Genomic DNA, 23,639 nt, shown 5'->3' on the forward strand with positions numbered 1-23,639 from the left:
TTTTCATATACTCGTGTGGAATGTGGATCCATTAACTGTCAACACCTAAAACGCAAGCTAGCTTCTGCAAGTTGCTGTTTTTCATTTGTTAAATTTGGGTCAAGCTGCAAGTTGCTGTTGACATAATGCAACAATGTGTGGATTTGGAAGCCCCAAGCATCTTGGCAATGTCCTGTGGGCCATTTCGCTTTCATATATATCAGTACTGCGAAAATAGAATTAATCATGAGCCTGCTACATTTACACAATTGAAAATAAAATAGGAAACATATTCTTTCTCATATAGTTATGCCTATTTGATGCGATTCTCATGATTTATTCTCCTGCACCTAATTAAGTTCCATTTCAAGTTGCAGGAGACTTGAATGAGTTGAAGCGAGCATCATGCAGTTGTTTAACCCAGTAAATTAATGAATGTGAAAACAATTCATGGTGATGAAGCTAAGTGCACACCAACTCACACAGGCTATTCAAATTATGATCCTCTTATGTGACATGATTATGTTAAATGGAATACTATGTTTATTTTAATAAATATTTAAAGATTTCATTTATTTTATATATAAATAAATAAAAAACTAAACATAAGATTTCAATTTGAGAGAATATGAAAAAAATTACACGTGAGTGGATTTGATCCCCAATGGTTCCTGCAGCATTGGTAGTTATTTCTCTTTTTGCTACATCGGAAAATAAACAAACACAAACAACTACAAAGCCGCAAAACGATCACCCATAATGAGGATCTCTAGTGTTGGTGGATAGAGGGACACATCGGTAAGTTAAATGTTAACTATAAAAAGATGAAATAAATAGTAATTAATTTTATTAGAGTGTACATTGATCGGTTCGGATCGAGTTATTGCCATTTTCGAATATAGATTGGTCAAGAAAGGTTGGGTTGGACTGATCTAGACAACGTGCTCATGGCTAGAGCAAAATCCATGGTCGAAGGTGTGTTTGCTCAACGAGAAGAAATAGCACCAGTTGAAACATACAATGGTCTAATCTCATAAGCAGTATGAGCAAAGAAGCAAACCCTTGTGGAGCAATTTGTCTCATCCTTTGTGAGATGAGTTCGATACTATGGATGCAGCTAGCACAAACCCGTATGAGCACATTCACACATATGACATATTTCCTTGCTGGCAAGCACCATTGCAAAAATCAGAACAAGGGGCACAACTGTAATGGTACTCTTTATGGATGCAGCTAGCACAATCTCGTATGAGCACATTCACACATATGACATATCTCCTTGCTGGCAAGCACCCTTTTAGAAATCAGGATAAGGGACACAACTGTAATGGCAATTTCTAGGGGCACAACTATAATGATACTTTATACGGATGCAGACAATCAGAACAAACCCGTATGAGCACATTCACACATATGACATATCTCCTTGTTGGCAAGCACCTTTTTCGAAAACCAGGGCAAGGGACACAACTGTAATGGTAATTTATAGGGACACAACTGTAATGACACTTTCTATGGAAGCCGCCAGCGCAAACCCGTATGACCACATTCACACATATGACATATCTCCTTGTTGGCAAGTGTAACACCCCGATTTCGGTGGCGTCACTTTAGTAACCAAAGAAATAACTTAAGCGGAAAAACGTGAATTATTATTTTTTTGATAATGTAAGTAAAGACAGAAAGAGATGAAACTCTAAAACGAAGATAACAGAACTAATATACAATATGATTACAGCCCCCACTGTAAGTTGTAAACCACGTCACGAGTAAACCTCCAGTGACGGAAAGTAAAAGAGAGTAACGCCCGTAGGCAAAAGTACAAACCAAAAGAAAAGTCCAGTGTCCGCAACATTATCCCTCAAAATGAGAATGAGTTAGCCCAGATGGCCTAGAACAAGACCTCTTAGCCCAACCAACTCTCTGTGATCCCCGTAGAGGAACCACACAAAAAGCTATAGGCGGGAAACTACCCTGTCCCCAAAGAAACAATGACGGTCAGAGCTAAGACTCTACTCCTACACTAATCCCATCTCGAGTAAGTCGCTCGGTGGCCAGCGGGGTCGACCACCCCTGAACCGTAGTCCTCCTGATCAAGCTTCTTCAACCTAGTTTCCCCTGAAGGGTGAATCATCGTGAACCGGTCCGCCATGGACATCTGACAAAGGCGTAGTCCGCCCAAACACACACAGAAGACGCGAGGGTCAACTCCAAAGAATTATATAAATATTAAAGCCAGATATATATATATGGGATAATAATTATTAGCCTCTCAGGCTTAGAGTTTAGGGATAACATCCTAGGGTTGCATATATCACAATGAATATAAAGATAATAATAACAATTAGCATGCCTCAAGTAGGATAAACAGGTACCAATCACACTCAGCAACTAAGTCAGCATGTATGTTGCATGAAATGCAATGCTGGGTAACAAAATGCATTCCGGAAGAAGGATGGACACCATCGAGTCAGCCCTAACACCGGCCATAGTGGGACCATTCCGCTCGGGCGTCTCTTACACCACACAAAAGTAGTCAGATCAGCAGTGAACCCGTAGGTCTGCCATTCCGTCTGCTACTGAGGACCACCGTAGTGTCCTAAATATGGAAATCCGGGTCTTATGACCATTTTGGAATCCACCGAGGTCCGGTAATCCGCCGTGTATTAACCTCAAAATGAGTGCATGAATGCAAGTGATTAGCCAAACAACGTCTCCGACCTCACTCGACACGTCGTCACGTGTTCTAGCTAACTTATTGTCTCTAAAAAGCCTACCCTAAGGCAAATGTCGATTCTGCGACAAAATGAATTAATCAAAAGAAGAAGAATGTACTTGGGAACTCATGGTTCCCGGCTAAACTTTAGATAGCCAATCAATAAACTGCTCATCGAGCGAAAAGGTACCGAAGTACTTGGAAACTTATAGTCTCCGGCTAAACTTTAGATAGCCAAACATTAAACTGCTCATCGAGCGAAAGAGTATAAGCATACTCGGAAACTTGTAAGTTTCCTCAAGACTTGGACTCGACGACACTTCTCATATCTTCAAGACTAATATTCAGGCTCTAAGCTCTTATCTAAAGTTGTTATCATTGTTCAAGGGGTTTAGAGATTGATTAATGTCTTATGAATTTTCTTTGAGAAAATAGATTTCGTTTAGTCTTATGATACTTCCTATGAGTTTCAGGGATCCCATAATCCCAATTAATTTCTGAGAAGGTCTCGATCCATTAAAATATAACAAGGTCCGAACTTCGTTCGTCCTTTCAAACTCTCTCAAAATCTCATAAAAATTCGGCATGACTTGCCCGTAATCCTCACTTTCCAGAAACATAGGCACGAGTGGAATAGCATCAATGAAACAGCTCAACCAATAGGCATAAACAACATATTCCAACACATCCTAAGTTAACCATGTAGCACATAGCATGTGAATCATTTAGCACACAATATCATGGCATCAAGTACTCAACAAGTTCGGCCGAAGCCTCAGAAAACAATTCAGACATTTAGCAATTAAGTGCATAACACATAAATCAAGTCGAACTTGTCGACACCTAAAGCATTATCTAGTAATTCAGAGAGTAGCCCTCACTTGTAACTCCTCCAGCGTTTTCCTCACAACCTCCTTCACGTTCCTCGCCTTGATCTCCAGGAAACTCCTCAAAAGAACCTTAAGCCAAAATCACAGAAATCAACACATTGAGTCAGGAACTCAGCAAGCAATAAGTCCTAGGATTACCCGGTACATTACAAACTCTGTGGTACGACAATCTAACGCGTTAAGACAAGTTTTCGAAAAAGTCGGATTTCCTCCCCCCCTTGGTATAGCTCTCGGCCACTTTCCTTAATTGGGAGGGTCGATTTTTCTTCGATCAAACTTGGTTCCTAGGTTAACATAAGCCGTAACTAAGACGGTTCTAAGCTCGGAAAAATTTTCGGATCGAAAACTGATATAGGGGTAGTTTGGTCATTATTTTTAGCTCAAAATTTCAAAATTGGATTTTTGAAAAACAGATTGGATGGAGACGTCCACAACGACGTTTATGACGACAAATCCTACTAGCACTAAGCCAAGTCGATAGATTAGAGCTTAAAGGTTGCGACTTTACCGAAAAATGGGTATTTAAGGTAGAAATTGATCCCGGCGGCATTTCGTCGACATTTGACAAAATCTAATCCGCAGAACACGCTCAGGAGCATGCAGGGAAGAAGTTTAGACAGAGAAATCAAGCTATTTGGACAATTTTACAAAAAGCTCCAAACTTTGAGCTCAGAAAAACATAGAAAAAGTCGACAGATCTGACGATCAGAAGTGAGATATAGTTTACCTACCTCAAGGTCTTCGATTAGCAACGATCGGTGAAGAAAACGGGCAAAGATTCGCGAAAATCCGGATCCTCTCTTTCTCTCTAGCTGCTCACGGTTTTTGGGGGAGGGAATGGGTGATTTTTTGGCAAAAATCTAATTTTTGAGCTATTTATAGATTTTGGAAAATGCGGAAAAATGATTTTTTTGCGATTCCGATTTTTCCTGCGCGTTCCTCTGCGCATTCTAAGATAGGTTCTGGCGACAGAATTCCAGAACTCAAAACAGGATTCTTGGAATTAAACCAAAAGATCCAAAATCGGCATAAGTCGGTGTAAGTCGGATTATCCCGAAAAACTACTTTTTGCAGTGATCGTCGGATGAGAAAACTTCCTTCTGAAGAAAGATTAGGAATGATGAGAGAAATAGGAGAACGCGGGTGGAATCTTCATTTGAGTTTCCGGATAGAAAAAGTCTTCATCGTCTGTCGATCTTAGGTTTCTCGAACTATCAGGGATTCCGTTTCGGCAAACTTCCGAGAATTGGAATTTGACGTTCGTACTTTCCAGGATTTCGCATCGAAATAATTGTTTAAGGACGGAAAAGAGAAGTTCTAACATTTCTCTGAGGATTTTCGGAATTAGTTTCCATCGTGTCCTAAAGCGTAAATTAACTATTCACTAATACCTTTGACCTAGGATTAAGCGTATGTTAGTCGTGCTATAACTCTTATCGGTTTTTCGATAAATTCTTGGACTTTTCCTGAACCTTTTTCCTTCACAAATTTATCTTAATCAAATAAACTCTTTTATTTTATTCACTTATCCAAAACTTTAAAACTTGGGCCTTACAACAAGCACCTTTTTCGAAAACCATGGCAAGGGACACAACTGTAATGGTAATTTATAGGGACACAACTGTAATGACACTTTTTATGGAAGCCGCCAGCGCAAACCCGTATGAGCACATTCACGCATATGACATATCTCCTTGCTGGCAAGCACCATTGCAAAAATCAGGACAAGGGGCACAACTGTAATGGTAATTTATATGGACACAACTGTAATGGTACTCTTTATGGATGCAGCTAGCACAATCCCGTATGAGCACATTCACACATATGACATATCTCCTTGCTGGCAAACACCCTTTTGGAAATCAGGACAAGGGACACAACTGTAATGGCAATTTCTAGGGACACAACTATAATGATACTTTATACGGATGCAGACAGTCAGAACAAACCCGTATGAGCACATTCACACATATGACATATCTCCTTGCTGGCAAGCACCCTTCGAAAACCAGAACAAGGGACACAACTGTGATGGTAATTTCTTGGGTCCTTTATCCGAGCATTCTCTCATGGTTGAACGAACGAGCACTATGTCCAATTGTGTGAGCTTCCCTAATTTCGATTTTCTTTTTTAGAAAAATTATGTAACCTGCAATAACAATAACAAGTCAAATTAAGAGGTGCAAATATGGGACTTCTCTTTTTGAAGTCAATATATTTTTTTTTTTGTGATTAATTTCGGGACTTATAGCGCCCAACTAAACTCTCTCATAGAGAGTATTATAAAAGTCAAACCTAAAAGGAACGAAAGCAAAATGAGGTAAACTATCATAGATCCTCATAGTAGGTCAAATCTAGCCTGAAAACACAAGACATTAAGATATGTTGGCTCAAGTAGTAAAGATAAACTACTTTCCTTAGACAATTGTAAATTTTAGTTGTATTGGTGAGCGGTCTATAAATGTAATGTAAGTAATTTGTGTTTCTAAAGACATCCTCAAACCTACGATAATAACAACCCAACCAAACTTTTATGGTGAATTCTGTGGTACCCATATTTTTTTTTCGGGTGTGGTACCTCATATAGTACTTTAAGTTATAATTTTGTTATTTTCTTAAAAAGAATGGATGATTTATTGTTGCAATTTTGAAGAATTTAAGTTCCATGACTCAATGAACTAATAACATATTGTATTTAAGTTTGTTTATATTGTTCAATGCATGATTTGAAAAACTAGGGTTTTATGTTTAACTTTCAACTTTGAGAAATCATCTAAAATCCTTTCTTGTCAGGATCTTCTTTCTCCATGCCTCACCTATATTGAACCTTGCAAATCTTCATCCATCATTTTCTTTTAAGTTCAAATTGTATTATTTTTCTATTAATTTATATCATTATGGGTACCATGCCTTAATCTGGCTTAAGGTACCACAGCAAGCACCAACTTTTATTCATTGAAAAACTAGAACTAAAATTCCATAAAATATAATAGTTCTAGCCATGAGTGACCCATCACAAACCACAGTAGCATTCTTTTCTAAATTTCTATATATAGCTTATCCAGCGTGGGAGGGAACAGGGTCTCACTCCTTGAATTTCCAATACTACCCCTCTCTGTCCCTCAAAATCTCCACTCGCAAGAGCGTCCCCCACACACTCTCTCTCTCCTTCCCTCACTCTCGCTTTCTCTCTCCTCCACATGGAGACCACCTCTGCCGCCGCCTCCACCTCCGATCACCAGCAAGGTTCCGACGACAAGCACCTCACGCAGCACCACCTGACTCCCCCCTCAGGCCTCACCCCCGACGAGTTCGCCTCCCTCATCCCCGCCGTCACGGAGCACCACACCTACCTCACAGGCAACGGCCAATGCTCCTCCTTACTCGCCCAACGTATCCACGCGCCACCAGACGCCGTCTGGTCCGTCGTCCGCCGCTTCGACAAGCCACAGTCCTACAAACACTTCATCAAAAGCTGCGCCGTCAAAGACGGCTTCCAGATGACCGTTGGCTGCACCAGAGACGTCAATGTCATCTCCGGCCTCCCAGCCGCCACCTCCACCGAAAGACTCGACCTCCTCGACCAAGACCGCCGCGTCACCGGGTTCAGCATCATCGGCGGCGAGCACCGCCTCAAAAACTACCGCTCTGTCACCTCCGTTCATGGATTCGACGACGGTGCCGGTAAGATCTGGACCGTCGTTCTCGAATCCTACCTCGTCGACGTTCCCGAGGGGAACACAGAGGAAGACACTCGCCTCTTCGCCGATACGGTGGTGAGGCTCAACCTTCAGAAGCTCGCTTCCGTCTCCGAAGGGAAGAACCGTGACGATGACGGTAAGTAAGTCACAGTTCTTTAACGTGAAAATTGAAATTAGTCCCCCAAAATTCAAAAATACAAGAAAAGGGATTGAAATTTGATGAATCCAAGTTTCGGTCCCTCATCAATACATAGAAGGAGAAAAACAAAGGAAATCACCAGTTTTTCTCTCTTTCTTTTATCTTTTTTTTTATTGAGTGAGACTTCAGTTCTAATTTTGTTATTGATGATTTTTCTTCCATTCTTCTTCTTCTTCTTCTCCCTAATGCTTTGAAATTTGTTATTGCAATGGGTGAGGGCATTTCGGTCAATGTGCTTGTATAGGAAATGTTGACTATGGATGGATGTTCATGGTGAAATGTGAATATCATTTGCTTTCTGCTTTTCATCTTCTTGATTATATTCTGTTTAAATATATCTTTATTTTTTTAATTCCCTTTTTACTGCTATAATTAAGTGCAATCTTGATTAAAGAAGATGCTTCCTTATCTAGGTTATAGGGGTGCTTGAAAATCAAGTGATTTTGCTCTATAATGTAAAAAATTGTTCTATTGAATAGGACCAAAGCAACATTAACTTTTCCTCCATGAACATGGCAAATTGTTATAAAATTTTACTATGGATAAATCATGGCAAATTAAAGAAAAAAATATGAAATTTCTCCATTTTTAGATAGGTATGACAGAAATTACCTTATTTCAATAGATGAAGTTTTGTTGGAATTTTTTTACTTTCGGTTCGAATCTTTTATGAAACCATTTGAAATTCCATTTCGTTGGGTCCCAGTTGGTCTCTTCAGATGCAGTATCAATCATGTGTTGATGATGTACTATTATCATTTTTTTTAAGGATAATTTAAGATTTCATTCATCAGTGCTAGGATCACTTTCCATAGGCATAATAGGTAGAAGTAATACAACTGGGAGTGTCCTCTATCCACTCTTGATTGATAAAGAGAATTTAGCTAGAAAATGAGTAGCTGAGTTAAGGTTTCTACTAACATGATTTAAACAAAAGAAGAGGAAACATGGTAAAGAATGTGTTCATCAAAATAACTATCAAAGAATGGTAAGGTTCCTAGCACTGTTGAAACATGGTAAGGTTCCTATTAGCATTTCTGGTGCTAAGGAATGTGTTCATCAAAATAACTATCAAAGAATGGTAAAACATAAGTAAAGACGAATCGATGCTACACATAACACTTCAATCTAACGTCATACATTTGGCGTAACTATGAAGGTTGAATATGAGTAACTGTCTAGACTATGAAGGTTGAATATGAGTAACTGTCTAGACTATGAAGGTTGAATATGAGTAACTGTCTAGACTATGAAGGTTGAATATGAGTAACTGATTCTAGACGTGGGCAAACGCTTCTCCACTTGTGAATACTTTGAACCTATGCTAACGGACATGATTGACGTGAATTCAAATTAACTTGGAAGCTTTGGATTTGATTTGATCTCGAAGACTTGTGCTCGAATTGGTCTTGGAGGCTCTTATTCATTTTGATCACAAAGACTTATAATTACTGGTAGGATGGTCTAATTGGAACTTGATGGAAATAAACTTTTGAAGTCCAGGGTTCAAATCCTATTGGTAACAAATCTTACAAAACAAAGACTTATAATTAAATTGATCCTCGTGTAAATAACATTAAAATCTCCTGAAGTAAGTCTTGAGCAGTTTACTTTTAAATTAACTTTGATAGCTGGTATCTGAATCGATCTCAAAACTTCAATTTGAGTTGATCTTAGACACATTCTGAGTTAGTATAAAAAAGCTTTCATTTCAAGTTGGCCTAAGAGGCACATCCACATATTGGACCTTAAAACTCTTATATTTGATTTAAACAGAAGAAGAGGAAACATGGTAAGCTATCTTTTATATTTGAACATCTACATTAAGCGTTTCTCAACACATGGTCTTTTAATTTTTTTTAAAGGTTTTTGCTTTTTTCAAACTTAATGTTAAACCTTCTCATTTCTAGCTACAAGAGATAATATTATTCTAGCTCAAGAGGTGATGCACACCATCCATACTCAGAAGAAGGGACGTGGTCTTGTAGCCATAAAGATTGATTTGGAAAAAGCTTATGATAGAGTCAGTTGGGACTTTCTACGAGCCACACTCTATGATTTTGGATTTCCACCCCGAATCGTGGATCTAATCATGTGGGGAGTGAAATGTCCTAAACTATCTATCCTATGGAATTGCTCCAAGCTTCCCTCTTTCGCTCCTCAAAGAGGGCTTAGGCAAGGAGACCCACTTTCCCCATATTTGTTTGTGCTTTGTATGGAGAGATTAGCGATTCAGATTCAGAATTTGGTAACACAGGGTACTTGGAAACCGGTGCGGATAACCAAGGATGGGGTGGGCATATCTCACCTATTCTTTGTGGATGATGTATTGTTGTTTTGCCAAGCCTCCAAGGAGCAACTACAACTGGTTAATAACACCTTGAAGGAGTTTTGTGAAGCATCAGGAATGAAGGTAAATCTTGATAAGTCAAGAATGCTTTTTTCGAAAGCCGTGGACCATCGGAGGCAAATAAATCTCTCTCATATTGCTGGTATCTCTAGAGCTAGTGATCTGGGAAAGTATCTTGGAATCCCTCTTCTCAAGGGTCGAGTAACCAAAGCGCACTTTGCTTCTCTAATTGGTAAGATGAGTTCACGACTGACATCTTGGAAGAATAACCTTCTTAATCGAGCAGGACGGGTATGTCTGGCAAAATCAGTCCTCATGTAACACCTCGATTTCGGTGACGTCACTTTAGTAACCAAAAAGAAATTTAAAGCGTTAAAACGTGAATATTTTTTTTCCGATCGATATTTGTTTTAAGTAAATAAAGACTTGTCGAATTAAAGAAGTATCGACGGAAGACAAACATGACTAATATGCAGATATATATATATATATATACAATCCCCACAGTAAGTAACATGCTACGTCACGAGTGACCTCCAGTGACGGAAAAGTAGTGTCTGGCGGCAAATATGTACAGACAAAATATAAGGTTAGTATTCTGAATACAGTCCTCCAAACGAAAGTAGGTCAGCCCAAAACAGCCCGAAGACCTCCTAGTCCGACCAACTCCCTGTGACTCTCGTAAAGAGAACCACACAAAAAGCTAAAGGCTGGGGACATATCCTGCCCCAAAATGAGAAAAACTGAAGATCAGAGCCACAACGCTACTCCTACCCTAATCCTGTCTAGAGGAGTACACCACAGCACTCCCAGCTACGCATCGCCAAGATCATCGTCTGAATCTGAATCCAAGACGATGATGTCTATGACTGCATCGATCCTCACGGCGGGTCCTACGGGTGCTGTACCCGATCCCAACTCAATAGTAGCCGCGACGGTGGGTGAGCTAGACTCAGATGAAGTCTCTCCTACAGGTAACTCCTCCGAAGGATCCTCCTCGTCCTCAGGCGACGGTGGTGGTGGTACTACGACTCCAGGGCCACAATGCACGCCCGGTGGTAGGTTGAAGCTGACTGTGTAGCGTCTCAAGACTCCTTGTGTCAAGTTTCCCATTCGGTCAACATGGTCCTCCATTATTCGCCCCGAATAAATAGCTCGGTGACCGGCGGGGTCGGCCACCCATGAGCCCGGGGTGTCCGTATCCAGCAACTCGTACCTAGTCCCCCCCGAAGGGACGACCATCTCGAACCAGTCGGCCATCGACATCTGACAATAAAGGGCATACATAGCCCCCCATACACAGGTAGCACGCGCAAGGGTCAACTCAAAGAATTACATAATAGTACATCCAATAGGTAAAGTTTAAGCGATAGCTACTTAGGCTTAAATATGAATGACGACATTATAAAGTGTAAATCCTGCCAAATAAAATAAATAACATTTACAGGCAATAAACATATCTCAACAATGTTAACAAGTAACAAATACACTCAACAACTAAATCAGCATGAATGGTGCATGAAATGCAAATGCAAAGGAACAAGATGCAATCCGGAGGGATGAGCACCAACGAGTCAGCCCTAACACCAGCCACGGTGGGACCATTTCTGCTCGGGCGTCTCTTATACCAAACAAAATGTAGTTAGATCAGCAGTGAACCCGCAGGTCTGCCATTTCCGTCTGCTACTAAGAATCACCGCAGTGTTCTTATGTGGAAATCCGGGTCTTATGACCATTTTAGAATCCACCGAGGTCCGGCATCCCACCGTGTATTAACCTCAAAATGAGTGCATGAATGCAACGTGATTAGCCAAACAACGTCTCCGACCTCACTCGTCACGTCGTCACGTGTTCTAGCTAACTTATTGTCTCTAAAAAGAATACCCTAAGGTAAATGTCGATTCTGCGACAAAAGACAATTAATTATCAAAAGTATCTCATGATGATTTCTCGACTCATCTCCATCCGATGGTCAAAAACTGCTCAGCGAGCCAAAAAGTACCAATGTACTTGGAAACTACCCGTTTCCGGCTTATCCTTTAGATAGCCCAACAACAAAACTGCTCATCGAGCAAAAGAGTATCGACATACTCGGAAACTATCCGTTTCCCGGCTTATCCTCTGGATAGCCAAACAACAAAACTGCACATCGAGCAAAAGAGCATCAAAGTACTCAGAAACTTATTAATTTCCCGACTTATCCTTTAGATAGTCAAACAACAAAACTGCTCCTCGAGCAAAGAGTATCAACATACTCGGAAATTTATTAGTTTCCCCAAAACTTGGACTCGGCGACACTTCTCTTTTTCCAAAACTAATATTCGAGTCCTAAGCTCTTAGTTGAGATTGTGATCATTATTAAAAGGTTCAGAGGTTGTTTAATGTCTTATGAATTTTCCTTGTAAAAACAGTTTCCATTTAGTTTTGTCTCTAACCTTATGAGTTTAAAAGATCCTGTTCTGGGAATGAACATTGAAGAGAGGTATAGTACCTAGAGGTAGAGGGATTGTGCTAAGAGAGAATCAGAATGAGAGAGAGAGTGCTGAATTTCGAGTGTTATTTCATCAAATGAGCCCCCCCTCTCTACACTTGATAACTACCTCCTATTTATAGAGCTTGGGTACTACCTATTGGGCCAATTGGGCCTCCGAGGTCAAGGCCCATCTGAAGGCCAGGGCCCCGCCTCAGGGCGGGATACATGTTGGGCGTTGCCCCTCTAGGGGCTCGCCCAGTCCACTAGTCCACAAGACACCGAGCTCGAGGTACGAGAGCTAAGGGTGTCTTTTAAATGCTTTTACATATGTCTTACAGTACACCAGAATCTGCACTGCCAACATGGCTTGAGAAAAGAGAAGTAAACTATATCGCCAACATGGCGTGAGCAAAAGGAAACTTGCATTTTCAGTTACCCAGTCCACTGACTTGACGAGCAACCCGAGCTGGCAAGTCCACTAGTCCACAAGCGGCGAGAACGATTACTTCGTATTGGCGATAAGTTGGAGCAGGTGTATGATCGTTCGCCGGCGGAAAAGGTGGCAGGCATGGGTCATGTGCTGATCATTCAATCACTGACTGGCGGTAACCCCGGCGAGCGACTGAACTTTGTTGTTGGTGTCACCTGTCAGGCGATGGAGTTTGATCTTTATAGTGGCGAGGCTTTTCGCGCTTTCCCACAAACAATACCAATTGGGTTTGACAGCCAAAAGATGAAGGGCGAGCGCCCTTGGTCCGCAAGTCCACAAGCTCGAAGCAGGAGAGCGAAGTGTGTCTCCAAAATGTGACCGTCAATCTCTGTCCCCTTGTGATTCCCCTAGCAGGTCGCCCGTTGCCACTTTCCACTTGGTACGGCGTTCCTCGGCTGGCGGTTTCGACCAACGCGCAGGAACTATTCCCAAGCTTCTAGTTGCAATAGCTTCCCCGCCTAGAAGATCACCTAGCCACGCTACTTGGCGGGATCAACAAAGGATGTATAAAGCGTGTAGGTCGCCGACATGGCGCAAATGAAACACAAACCGCCAATAGCGCAAGGAAATACGCAAATACATGAATCTCCGATTGACGCGGGACCTAGAAAGATGGCGTACAAACGCCTACAAGATTAAGGAGTCGTGGTGGCCCGCCTTATATGACGTGACTCGCTGAATAGAAGCTGGCTCGCCTGGTGACATGGTCTCCCGCCAATCTCCCCCGCATCCGCCCCTCGTAGCATCTTCATGGATCAAGTTGCTTCCTGGGCGAGCCCCCTAATATGGCGAAGGGACTCAACCAGTCCACAAGACACCGAGCTCGAAGCATGAGAGCACAATGTGTCTTCAAGCTGAAGTCGCCGCCGCATCGTCCCTAGGAGAAGATCCGCCCAGCACGCATGCTCCTTCACTCGCCATAGTCTACAAGTCCACCAGACTCTGTGTCCAAGTCATGAGGAGTAGGAGTGTCCTCACTTGCCGCATCGCCATCACCATCTTGCTTTAGCCTTATAAGAAATTAGTTTGACTTGCTCGCCACTCTCAGCGTAAGGCCGCCACCATTTTGCGGTAGGTCGCTACCCTCATTTTTGGCGGTAGGTCGCAACCCTCTTGCGGTAGGTCGCGACCTTCTTGCGGTAGGTCGCCACCATTTTGCGGTAGGTCGCTACCCTCATTTTTGGCGGTAGGTCGCGACCCTTTAGCGGTAGGTCGCCATCCTCTTGCGGTAGGTCGCGACCCTTTTGCGGTAGGTCGCCACCCTTAGCGTGAGGTCGCCACCCTTTTGGCGACTTTTGTGTGTCTAAAAACTGAGTCTTACAGGTCGCCACCCATAGCGTTTGGTCGCCACCCTTTGGCATGAGGTCACCACCCTAGCGGTAGGTCGCCACCCTTGGTGTGATCGTCCCATTTCGGGACTCAAAGTGCTTTGGGTTCCAATGGCCAGTTGGATTACCAAAGCGGTGCTCAGTAGAATGGGCAATTTGTACCCCACACATCGCCAATGAATCCGGTGGTTACGTGGGCTTTTCCGGGGCTAATTTAGTTCATCGTGAAACTTGTTTCACTTTGTAACTAAATCGCGCCATCAGGAGCTTGTCCCACCCAATAACAAACCGCTTATGGAAGAGTCTTCCAAGTTTCATAAAACTTTAATGGTGTGCCTCAATTCGCCCACTCCTTCTCTTTGATCCGATTTGCTCCTCTCTGTCTGAATCAAAACCAGTGAAGACAATATAACTTCTAATATCAACTTCAAAATAAGAAAATTAGGAAATACAACAACTGAGAAGGGAATCAAATGAAAGATGGAGGAAAAGTTTGAAGGAATTGGAAAATTTGTTGCCAGCGATCTTAACCATAGCAACGCTTTACTAGCCAAACTTCCTCGGCCAAAACAAAACGTGCCCGCCAGAATTCCGCCGCCGGAGTAAAACGTGCTTGCCAGATTCCAACGCCAGCGACGTTCTCCCGCCGCCGAACTCCATCGCCAACAACACTTGCTCGCCGCCTAACCTCAAAACGTGCTCGCCAAAGCCAACGCGTGCTCGCCAAAGCAAACGTGTTCGCCAAAGCAAACGTGATCGCCAGAATTCCAACGCCTCATCAAAAAACGTCTCGGGATTGGCTCTGCTCCTCATGTATTGTGCTCTGGACAGATTCCTCGCCTTCGTTCTTTTCTTCGTCATTACCGATCTGCTCTCCCTCGCCTACATGCTTCCTCGATCTGAAGCTTCACCTCTGTTGACGCTCTTCATTGTCGGTCTGAATCGTGTTGCTCTGATCTGCCATCGCTGGATGCGCCTTGAAGAATCTCGATCTGTCATTCTCTCGTGAACGCACCTTGTTCTTTCCCCTCCGCCTTGCCACCGATCTGAAACTCCTCCTTTTATCGCTGCTTGGGCGACGTGTCGCCCTTTTCCAACTTCGCGCGCTTTCTTTTGAAAGCGTCGTCCTCCTCATCAAGAATATAAGTGCTGGCGCGAGCACGCATCTCCTCCATCGAACGCGCCGGCTTACGTGTCAATTTGCTGTTCAACCTTCCCGGTAGCAAACCGTTTTTAAATGCTAAAGCACAAGCTCGAGGCTCCTCGTCCTCAACCTTGACCGACGCTGCGCTGTACCTTGCCATGTACTCTTTCAGTGATTCTCCTTCTTGCTGGCGAATATTATATAGGTCGTTGATCGTCACCGGCTGATTCTTATTCGCCGAGAATTGCACTAGAAACTTGGATGAGAAGTCTCTGAAATTTGAAATCGATCCGCGCGGCAAAGTTGTGAACCACGCCATCGCCGTCGATTTGAACGTCGATGGAAACATCCTGCACTTCACCGCATCTGACGCCGCAATTATCACCATCTTCGTATTAAAATACAGAAGATGATCCTTCGGATCGGTATCTCCGCTGTAAGAATCCAGAACTAACGTTTTCATGTTATCCGGAATCGCCACACTCTCGACATCTTCCGAGAACGGACGGAACTCAGCCACGGAATCTGCTTCTCTGCTTCCATCATCTCGCTGCTCGCGACGGTATAAATCTAACTGAGCTTGTAGATGCTCATTCCGCTGCTGGATGTTGCCAATGCTGCGCATCAAATGGCGCCATTGCTCCTGCGTCACCGCCGGTTGTTGTTCCGGAGCAGGTGAATTCTCTGGTGAGCGCTCCAGAGATCCCACCTGTGAAGGCGATGGAGGAGGTGGTGGTACAGGAGGTGATGGAGGAGGAGAAGGCGATTGTACTCCTGTCGTTCGTACCGGAGAATCCAGGACCACACGATGAGGCCGCCGAGGCGGCGAAATCCGCTGTCGCATTGGTGAATGATGTTGCCTCCTGCGTCGAGTCTCCATCCAAACCAGAAACGATGCAAACTCGATCGGAAAACCAATCACTAATCACAGAATCAAAATCAGAAAACCAGAGAATTGCCTAATCACAATCAGAGGTAACTTCATGCACAATCAATCCACGTGAATGGGAGTAGAGAGTTTACAGTCCCCACAGACGGCGTCAAATGTTCTGGGAATGAACATTGAAGAGAGGTATAGTACCTAGAGGTAGAGGGATTGTGCTAAGAGAGAATCAGAATGAGAGAGAGAGTGCTGAATTTCGAGTGTTATTTCATCAAATGAGCCCCCCCTCTCTACACTTGATAACTACCTCCTATTTATAGAGCTTGGGTACTACCTATTGGGCCAATTGGGCCTCCGAGGTCAAGGCCCATCTGAAGGCCAGGGCCCCGCCTCAGGGCGGGATACATGCTGGGTGTTGCCCCTCTAGGGGCTCGCCCAGTCCAGATCCCATAATCCCAAGTAATTCCCAGAGAAGGTCTCGATCCATCAAAACAATAACAAGGCCCGAAACTCTGTTCGTCCTGTCAAACTTTCTCAAAATCTCACAATAAGTTCTGGCATAATTGCCCGTTTGTCCTCTCTGATGTACAACATATATATGTGTGATTTCATAATCAAAGTAACACAATCCAACAGTCATGGCACATATATCAACACATCGTAGAATAATCACTTAGCACATAGCATGTGAATCAATATCAACACATCCTAGATTAGCCATTTAGCACATAACATGTGAATCAACCTCAATCAATTCATGCAATAAATGATTATCAATTGTCAGCCGTAGCCTCAGAAAACATTTTTCCCAGTCAAACACAATCAAGTGCATAAACAATAAATCAAGTCAAATTCGTCGACACCTAAATCATTATCTAGTATTCAGTGAGTAGCCCTCACCTGTAGGTTCTCCAGCTTGCTCCTCAACTCCTTCTTCACAATCTTACTCTCGAACTCCACAAAGTTCCTCAAACGAACCTTAGAGCAAATTCACAGAAATCTATCACAATGAGTCAGAAACTCAGCAAACAATAAGTACTAGGGTTACACGAAGCATTCTATACCTCGAAGTACGATAATCTAACGCGTTAAGACAAGTTTTCGAAAAACGAAATTTTCCTGCCCCCTAGGAGTGCTCTCGTCCACACATCATAAATGTGTGTGTCGATTTTTCTTCGATCAAACTAGGTTCCTAGGTTATCATTAGTCGTAACTAAGACGAATCTTAGCTCAGAAAAAATTTCGGATCGAAAACTGTCGCAGGGGTATTTTGGTCCATATTTCCAGCTCAAAATTTCAAAATTGGAATTTCGAAAAACAAATTGGATGGGGACGTCAACAACGACGTTTATGACGACTAATCCTACTAGCGCTAAGCTAAGTCGTGAACTTTCAGCTTAAAGGACGAGACTTTGTCTCAAAATGGGTTTTTCCTACAGAAATGAATTCCGGCGACATTCGGCAAAATGTAATCCGCTAGAAGTACTCTTGGGTACGTAGGGAATATGTTTAGACACTAAAATCAAGCTATTTGGACAGTTTTACAAAAAGCTCAAAACTTTGAGCACAGAAAGACATAGAGAAAAGCGACGGAATTGACGATCAGAAGTGAGGGATAGTAACTATACCTCGAAGTCTTCGATTAGCAACGAACGGTGAAGAAATCGGGCAAGAAACAGCGAAAATCACTTCCTCCCTCTTCTCCTCCAATGCTCGCGGGTTTGGGTTCAATGGGTGAAGGGTTTTGCAAAAAAATTTCATTTTCTTGCTATTTATAGGTTTTGGAAAATGCGGAAAAATGAAAATTTCGCGATTCCGATTTTTCCTACGTATTCCTCGTAGAATTCTAAGATAGGTCCTGGCGACAGAATTCCAGAACTCAAAACAGGTTTCTTGGAATTAAATCAAACGATCCAAAGTTGGTGCAAATCGATTTTACCCGAAAAGTTACTTTTTGCAGTTGATGTCGGATGAGAAAACTTCGTTCTGAAGAAAGATTGGAAATGTCAAGAGAAATGGGTGTGCGCGTGTGGAATCTTCATTTGAAGCTCCGAATAGAAAAAGTCTTCATCGTCGGTTGATTTTAGGTTTCTTGAACTATCCGTGATTTGGTTTCGGCAAACTTCCGAGTATTGGAATTTGACGTTCGTACATTCTAGGGTTTCGTATCGAAACGCTTATTTATAGATGATCAAGAGAAGTTCTAACATTTCTCTGAAGATTTTTGGAATTTATTCCTATAGTGTTCCAAGGGTTAAATTAATCTTTTCCTAAGGTTCTTGTCCTGTGCGTAAACGAATAATACTGACGTCATAAGTTTCGTCGATTCGAATCTTGTCCTTAACCTTCCCGTGAAATATCTTCTCCATACATTTATTCCATCTAATAAACGTTTATCCAGTTTTCTTACTTCACGTTACATCGAACTTATTCGTGAATAAGAAATTTCACTAATTATTCTAAGCTTAAAAACCTGGGTCTCACACCTCACTTCTATACCTGTACATGCTATGCAGTCCCTTTGGTTACCTGATTCAGTTTGTGATCATTTGGACAAACTGGTCCGAATGTGTGTGTGGGGGAAAGGGGATAATGCTAGAAGTTGGAATTTAGTGTCTTGGACAGAATTAACAAAGCCAAAGGGCAGAGGAGGGCTGGGAATCAGAGGTGCGAGAGCGAACAATGAGGCTTTGTTGGGGAAGCTAGTGCATAGCATGCTGAATGAGCGTGACAAACTCTGGGTACAGGTTTTAAGCGCGAAGTACTTACGTTCTGGCTCAATTCTTGCAGAACCGCAAAGACTAGGCACATCATATGTATGGCGTGGCATCCTGAAGGCTAGAGACGCGGTAGCTCAAGGGTTTGGTGTGAAATTGGGGGCTGGAACTTCATCCTTGTGGTATTCAAACTGGTTGGGCACAGGGACACTTGCAAGCAGGTTACCGTTCGTTCACATAACGGATACAACACTTACGGTAGCAGATGTGTGGTGTGAGGGACAGTGGAATCTTGATGTTCTTTACACAATGATACCTGATGCCATCAAGGGGGAAATTCATGGGATTCCTATACCTACCACAAGAACAGGAGACGAAAAGATACTTTGGCGCGAGGCACCAGATGGTCGTTACACCACTGGTTTAGCATATAACTGGTTAATTGATGATGATAGTCATGACTCTCGGTTCTGGAAACTCCTATGGCGGGCGCGTGCCCCAGAGCGGGTACGGTTCTTTCTCTGGCTCGCAGGAAAAGAAGCTCTACCTACAAACAGTAAGCGCTTTCGCTGCCACCTTGCGCCCTCGGCAACGTGTATGAGATGTGGAGCCAGCACTGAAGACGCTGAGCATGTTCTTCGCAGATGTCCTGGTGCGGCGTGGGTTTGGAGCAGGTTTACCGAAACAATTACGGGGATCCCAGCAACCATGCACTTTCGGGGGTGGCTCTTTGCACACTTACAAGTGAACCAGAATGCCTTGTTTTGTGCCATAGTGTGGAACCTTTGGAAGTGGAGGAATAGTTTTGTCTTTGATCAAGCACCATGGACGCATGGAGAGGTTTTGCAACGGATACAACGTGATGTGCAAGAGTTTCACCGATGGGGAAAGACTACGACAAGAACATCTGCTTCGGCCTCAGCTGTCCTTGAGAGTGATTGTGTGCTACTCCACACTGATGGCAGCTGGCGGGGGGATGTCGACAACATGGGTGGTGGAGGGGTACTCCGCGACAGACATGGTCGATGGCTCTCAGGTTTCTCCATGGCTTTGGGGACTGGAAACACGTTCCAGGCTGAACTCGCAGCGCTCCACCGAGGGCTAGTTCACACGTGGGAACTTGGACACCGGATGATTATTTGCCATGTGGATTGCTTGGTCTTAGAGCAAGTGATTCTCAACAATAGTGATGTGCAAGATCACTGGCATGGCCAGGAAATCAGCATGGTTCGAGCCTTGCTTGCTAGGAGTTGGGATGTCACGCTTAGTTATGTGCCCCGGGATCGGAATGTGGTTGCGGATGCACTAGCAAAGCTTGCGGTTCAGGAAGGCTGGGATTGGAAAGTCTGGAGCCTACCCCCGACATCGGTGGTGCCTTTGCTTTGCAATGATTTAGTTTCTTAGTTTTGTTCTTTCTTTCCTTGATGTAACCAAAAAAAAAAACCTTCTCATTTCTTAACAATTTTGGGATTTTAGTATTAATAAATATGAACAAAATCAATTGTATTTTTTCGGTGTTTATATCATATCTTATTAATGCAATTGTTAACGTTAATTACAAATTACATGAATATATTAATTATAAACTTAAATGAGTGGTTTTCAATTGTGATAACTAAATTTAATTAATGGAACTCGATAGGAACACCAACGAGAAAATAAATGATGATGTTAATCTGATCAACAATACTCTCTTCGTTCTCTATTATAAGTCACTTTTTTTTAAAAGAAATTGTTACAAAATATAATTCACTTTCTAATATCTAGAAAGCATTAAATAATTTTTTCCAAATTCACCCTCATATTTAATATGAAAGAGATAATAAACTTTAGAAGTATTAACTTGGAGAGAGAAAATCATAGGAAAGTAAATAAGGGTAATCTAGGAAAGTAAATCATTTTCTATACAAATTTATTACTAGTAACTACTTTTCTTAATCTAAGAGAATTAGTTATTTGTGACTTATATATAGAAACAGAGAGAGTAATGTGTTTACCATCAAATACTACACACATTTTGACAAATTTTTTTATATCTATCTCTTCAGATCATATCGCATTTATTTCTAATATCTCCTCACTTCCTATTGCTCTACAAAGTACAAAGTACACTCATCTCCATTATAGGATGAAGCTAGATAGAATCAGAAATGCACAAACCATGTCAGAACTCCAAATGTCTACCCATACTCCCCACCGCCATAATAAAACAACCTCGAATGTAGCAATCGTATAAGTTACATGGAATGGTAAATGGGTCGGAATCTGGAATCCATTAGAAGGAAAGTATAACTCGCAATCCTGACAATAATTGTGGGATACATATATGCATGGAGGGAAGATCTTTGTCTGAATGAATTGTAGTGTGGAAAAAGGGAATTCCTAAGGAAGCTAAAAAATTGAGAAGGACCCAATTTCTGATAAGGTTTTATCGTATTCCTTCCATTTCCAGCTTCGGGTTAAAAAGTGACTATTATTTTTCCAATTGAAGGCATGCCAAATTGCCAATCCAATTCTTCAAGTTGGTTGTATCATGTGCTACACAACACAACTCTCCGCTCACAATGCAAATGCTAAGGCCCCACGGTTTATCTGCAAGGTCTTGTCGCTGTAATGATATTGATGTGATGCCTTGGAAGTAGGGGTATATTTGTGGGGCTTGTTTTCCCCAAATCAATTTAATAGTTCTTGAGTATGGCTCATAGATAGGCAGTGTCATTGGAGTAATGAGCCGGGGTCTGCTATCCTTATATAAGCTTGTAACACTGAAATTCTAATTATTATATTCAGAAGAGAATTAATAAACAAAACTATAACGGCTCTATAGTCGCAGAGGTAAAAAATTTGACCGAACTGCGTGAATAAAGTTTTCATGTGTTTCTTTCTACTCTTGACCTGTATTCGTGTTACTTTTTCCAATAATAGTTATGTAACATGTTACTATGTGAGTATATTAAATTATTTTAACCTTAATGATTCATAATTATTAGATTAAACAATTAATTTAATCTTGAATTCCTTTTTTTTGGTACACTTTTTTTGTATTTATCTTGAATTCTCATATATAAAGAATTGTTCATTATATATATATATATATATATATATATATATTAAACAGTTTTATAACATTATTTGAAGTATATGAAATAATGAGGTTGTATAAATGATCTTAAATAAAGTTTGGATTAAATCAGTTTGTGTATATCACTTATTTTAAATATCATTGATCTTTATACCAAAAAAAAATCATTGATCCACGGAAGACTAGAGTCAAAGAAAATGAGTTAAAATGTCCCCAAATGTTAACTTAAGTGATAAGAGTTATAAGACATAAGAGTTGGGTGAGATGAAGGGTTAAGGGCCCAAGGTTTAAACCCCGAGGAATGAGTAATTTACTAACGACTAACATTTGCATATAAATAAGTAAAATTAAAAAAAAATGAGTCAAAATGAGTTAGGCAGAAGAATTGATAACTCACTCTCATTGTTTTTGAAAAAAAAAATGAATTAGTTACTAACATACACTTTTTTTTTACAAGAGAAGCCGGGAAACATATGGGTTGGGTAGGGGGAGGTCCAGGGATCGATTGTGCAATTTAACTTTCTGATAAAATACCAAAATAAAGAATATATATATATATATATATATTTAAGTTATAACTTACTAATTTATGAGTAAGTTGGCGAATTTATATATGATAAGTGAAACTAAATTAGCAAATTTATATATGATATTTTAGTTTGTCACTACTCAGAGGAGGTGTAGTTACTGTCACAGTTTAATGTTAGGTTGTTGAATTTCCAGATTGGAATGTCTAAGAATGGATTTGCAATTGTTAGTGACCATGTACTCTTGACAGGGAGTCAGGGACAATTGGGGTGGAAGATTGCGCCTGAAGTAACATATATAATATATTCTGGTTATTCATAATCAAGAACACTATCTCCCTCGCCATCACCCTCAATCCGACTTTATTTGTGACCATTAATCGTCAATACATATACCAATATATAACAGTATAACACAACACATATTTTGAAAATGATCAATAATATATGTTGCTTGTTATGGTACATTAAGCCAGTTTAAGGCATGATACCTAAAATGAGTTCGTTCAATAATAAAGACTCAATATACTGATTCAAAGTTTGATTTTATTCTATCGTATTAATGCAACATTGCATTCTTAGGGACGTGAGATTTGCGAGTTATGTTTTCTGAGCTTTATTCATCCATCAACCATGGTCATTTTACGCGCATCTCCATCATCATCATTGGTTTCCACCACTCATTCATTTTTCATTAAAATGTGAATTTCATAAGATAAAGTTAATTGATAAGTAAAGTAAAATATAAAACCTTGAATAACATGATAATAATCTATTAAATTACGCAATACGGGTACCATACCAAAAAAAAAAAAAAATCATTGTACGACAGAGTTTACCATGAAACCAGTTTTCACACAGATTTACTGCACGGCATGTGAAGATAGTGTAGTGCAGCTGAAGGATCCAACGTTCACTCAAGTTAGAGACGTGACTGTTTGATGATAATCACACGGCTCTAGTTCAAATTAGTTGATTTTCACTGCACAATCACTTTTAAAATCGGAGCTGTCCGATTAAGATTGAACAATTACAGACTTTGGTGAATGTACGTTCCTTGTAGAAGTCCAAATTCCACTGAACTACCCGACAAGAAAGGTTGAAGAAAGCGACTTGGCCCTGTTCGTGATGAGCCAATTGGGGTGGACAATACAAGTTGC

General features: G+C 41.4%; 1 protein-coding gene across 1 annotated transcript; it reads left to right on the forward strand.

The window, feature by feature from the left end:
- Window positions 1–6,656: 6,656 nt before the first annotated feature.
- LOC130740132 (abscisic acid receptor PYR1) lies at window positions 6,657–7,805 on the forward strand. The gene has a single exon (XM_057592640.1). It carries the CDS (start codon window positions 6,786–6,788, stop codon window positions 7,428–7,430), a length of 645 nt encoding a protein of 214 aa, XP_057448623.1. The 5' UTR covers window positions 6,657–6,785; the 3' UTR covers window positions 7,431–7,805.
- The last annotated feature ends 15,834 nt before the right edge of the window (window positions 7,806–23,639 follow it).

Source organism: Lotus japonicus, chromosome 2 (assembly GCF_012489685.1).
Source record: "Lotus japonicus ecotype B-129 chromosome 2, LjGifu_v1.2".
Lineage (NCBI taxonomy): Eukaryota > Viridiplantae > Streptophyta > Magnoliopsida > Fabales > Fabaceae > Lotus > Lotus japonicus.

Excerpts from the sequence above, each read along its gene's own strand:
- LOC130740132 (XM_057592640.1), top strand. The coding sequence starts at position 6,786 with ATGGAGACCACCTCTGCCGCCGCCTCCACCTCCGATCACCAGCAAGGT.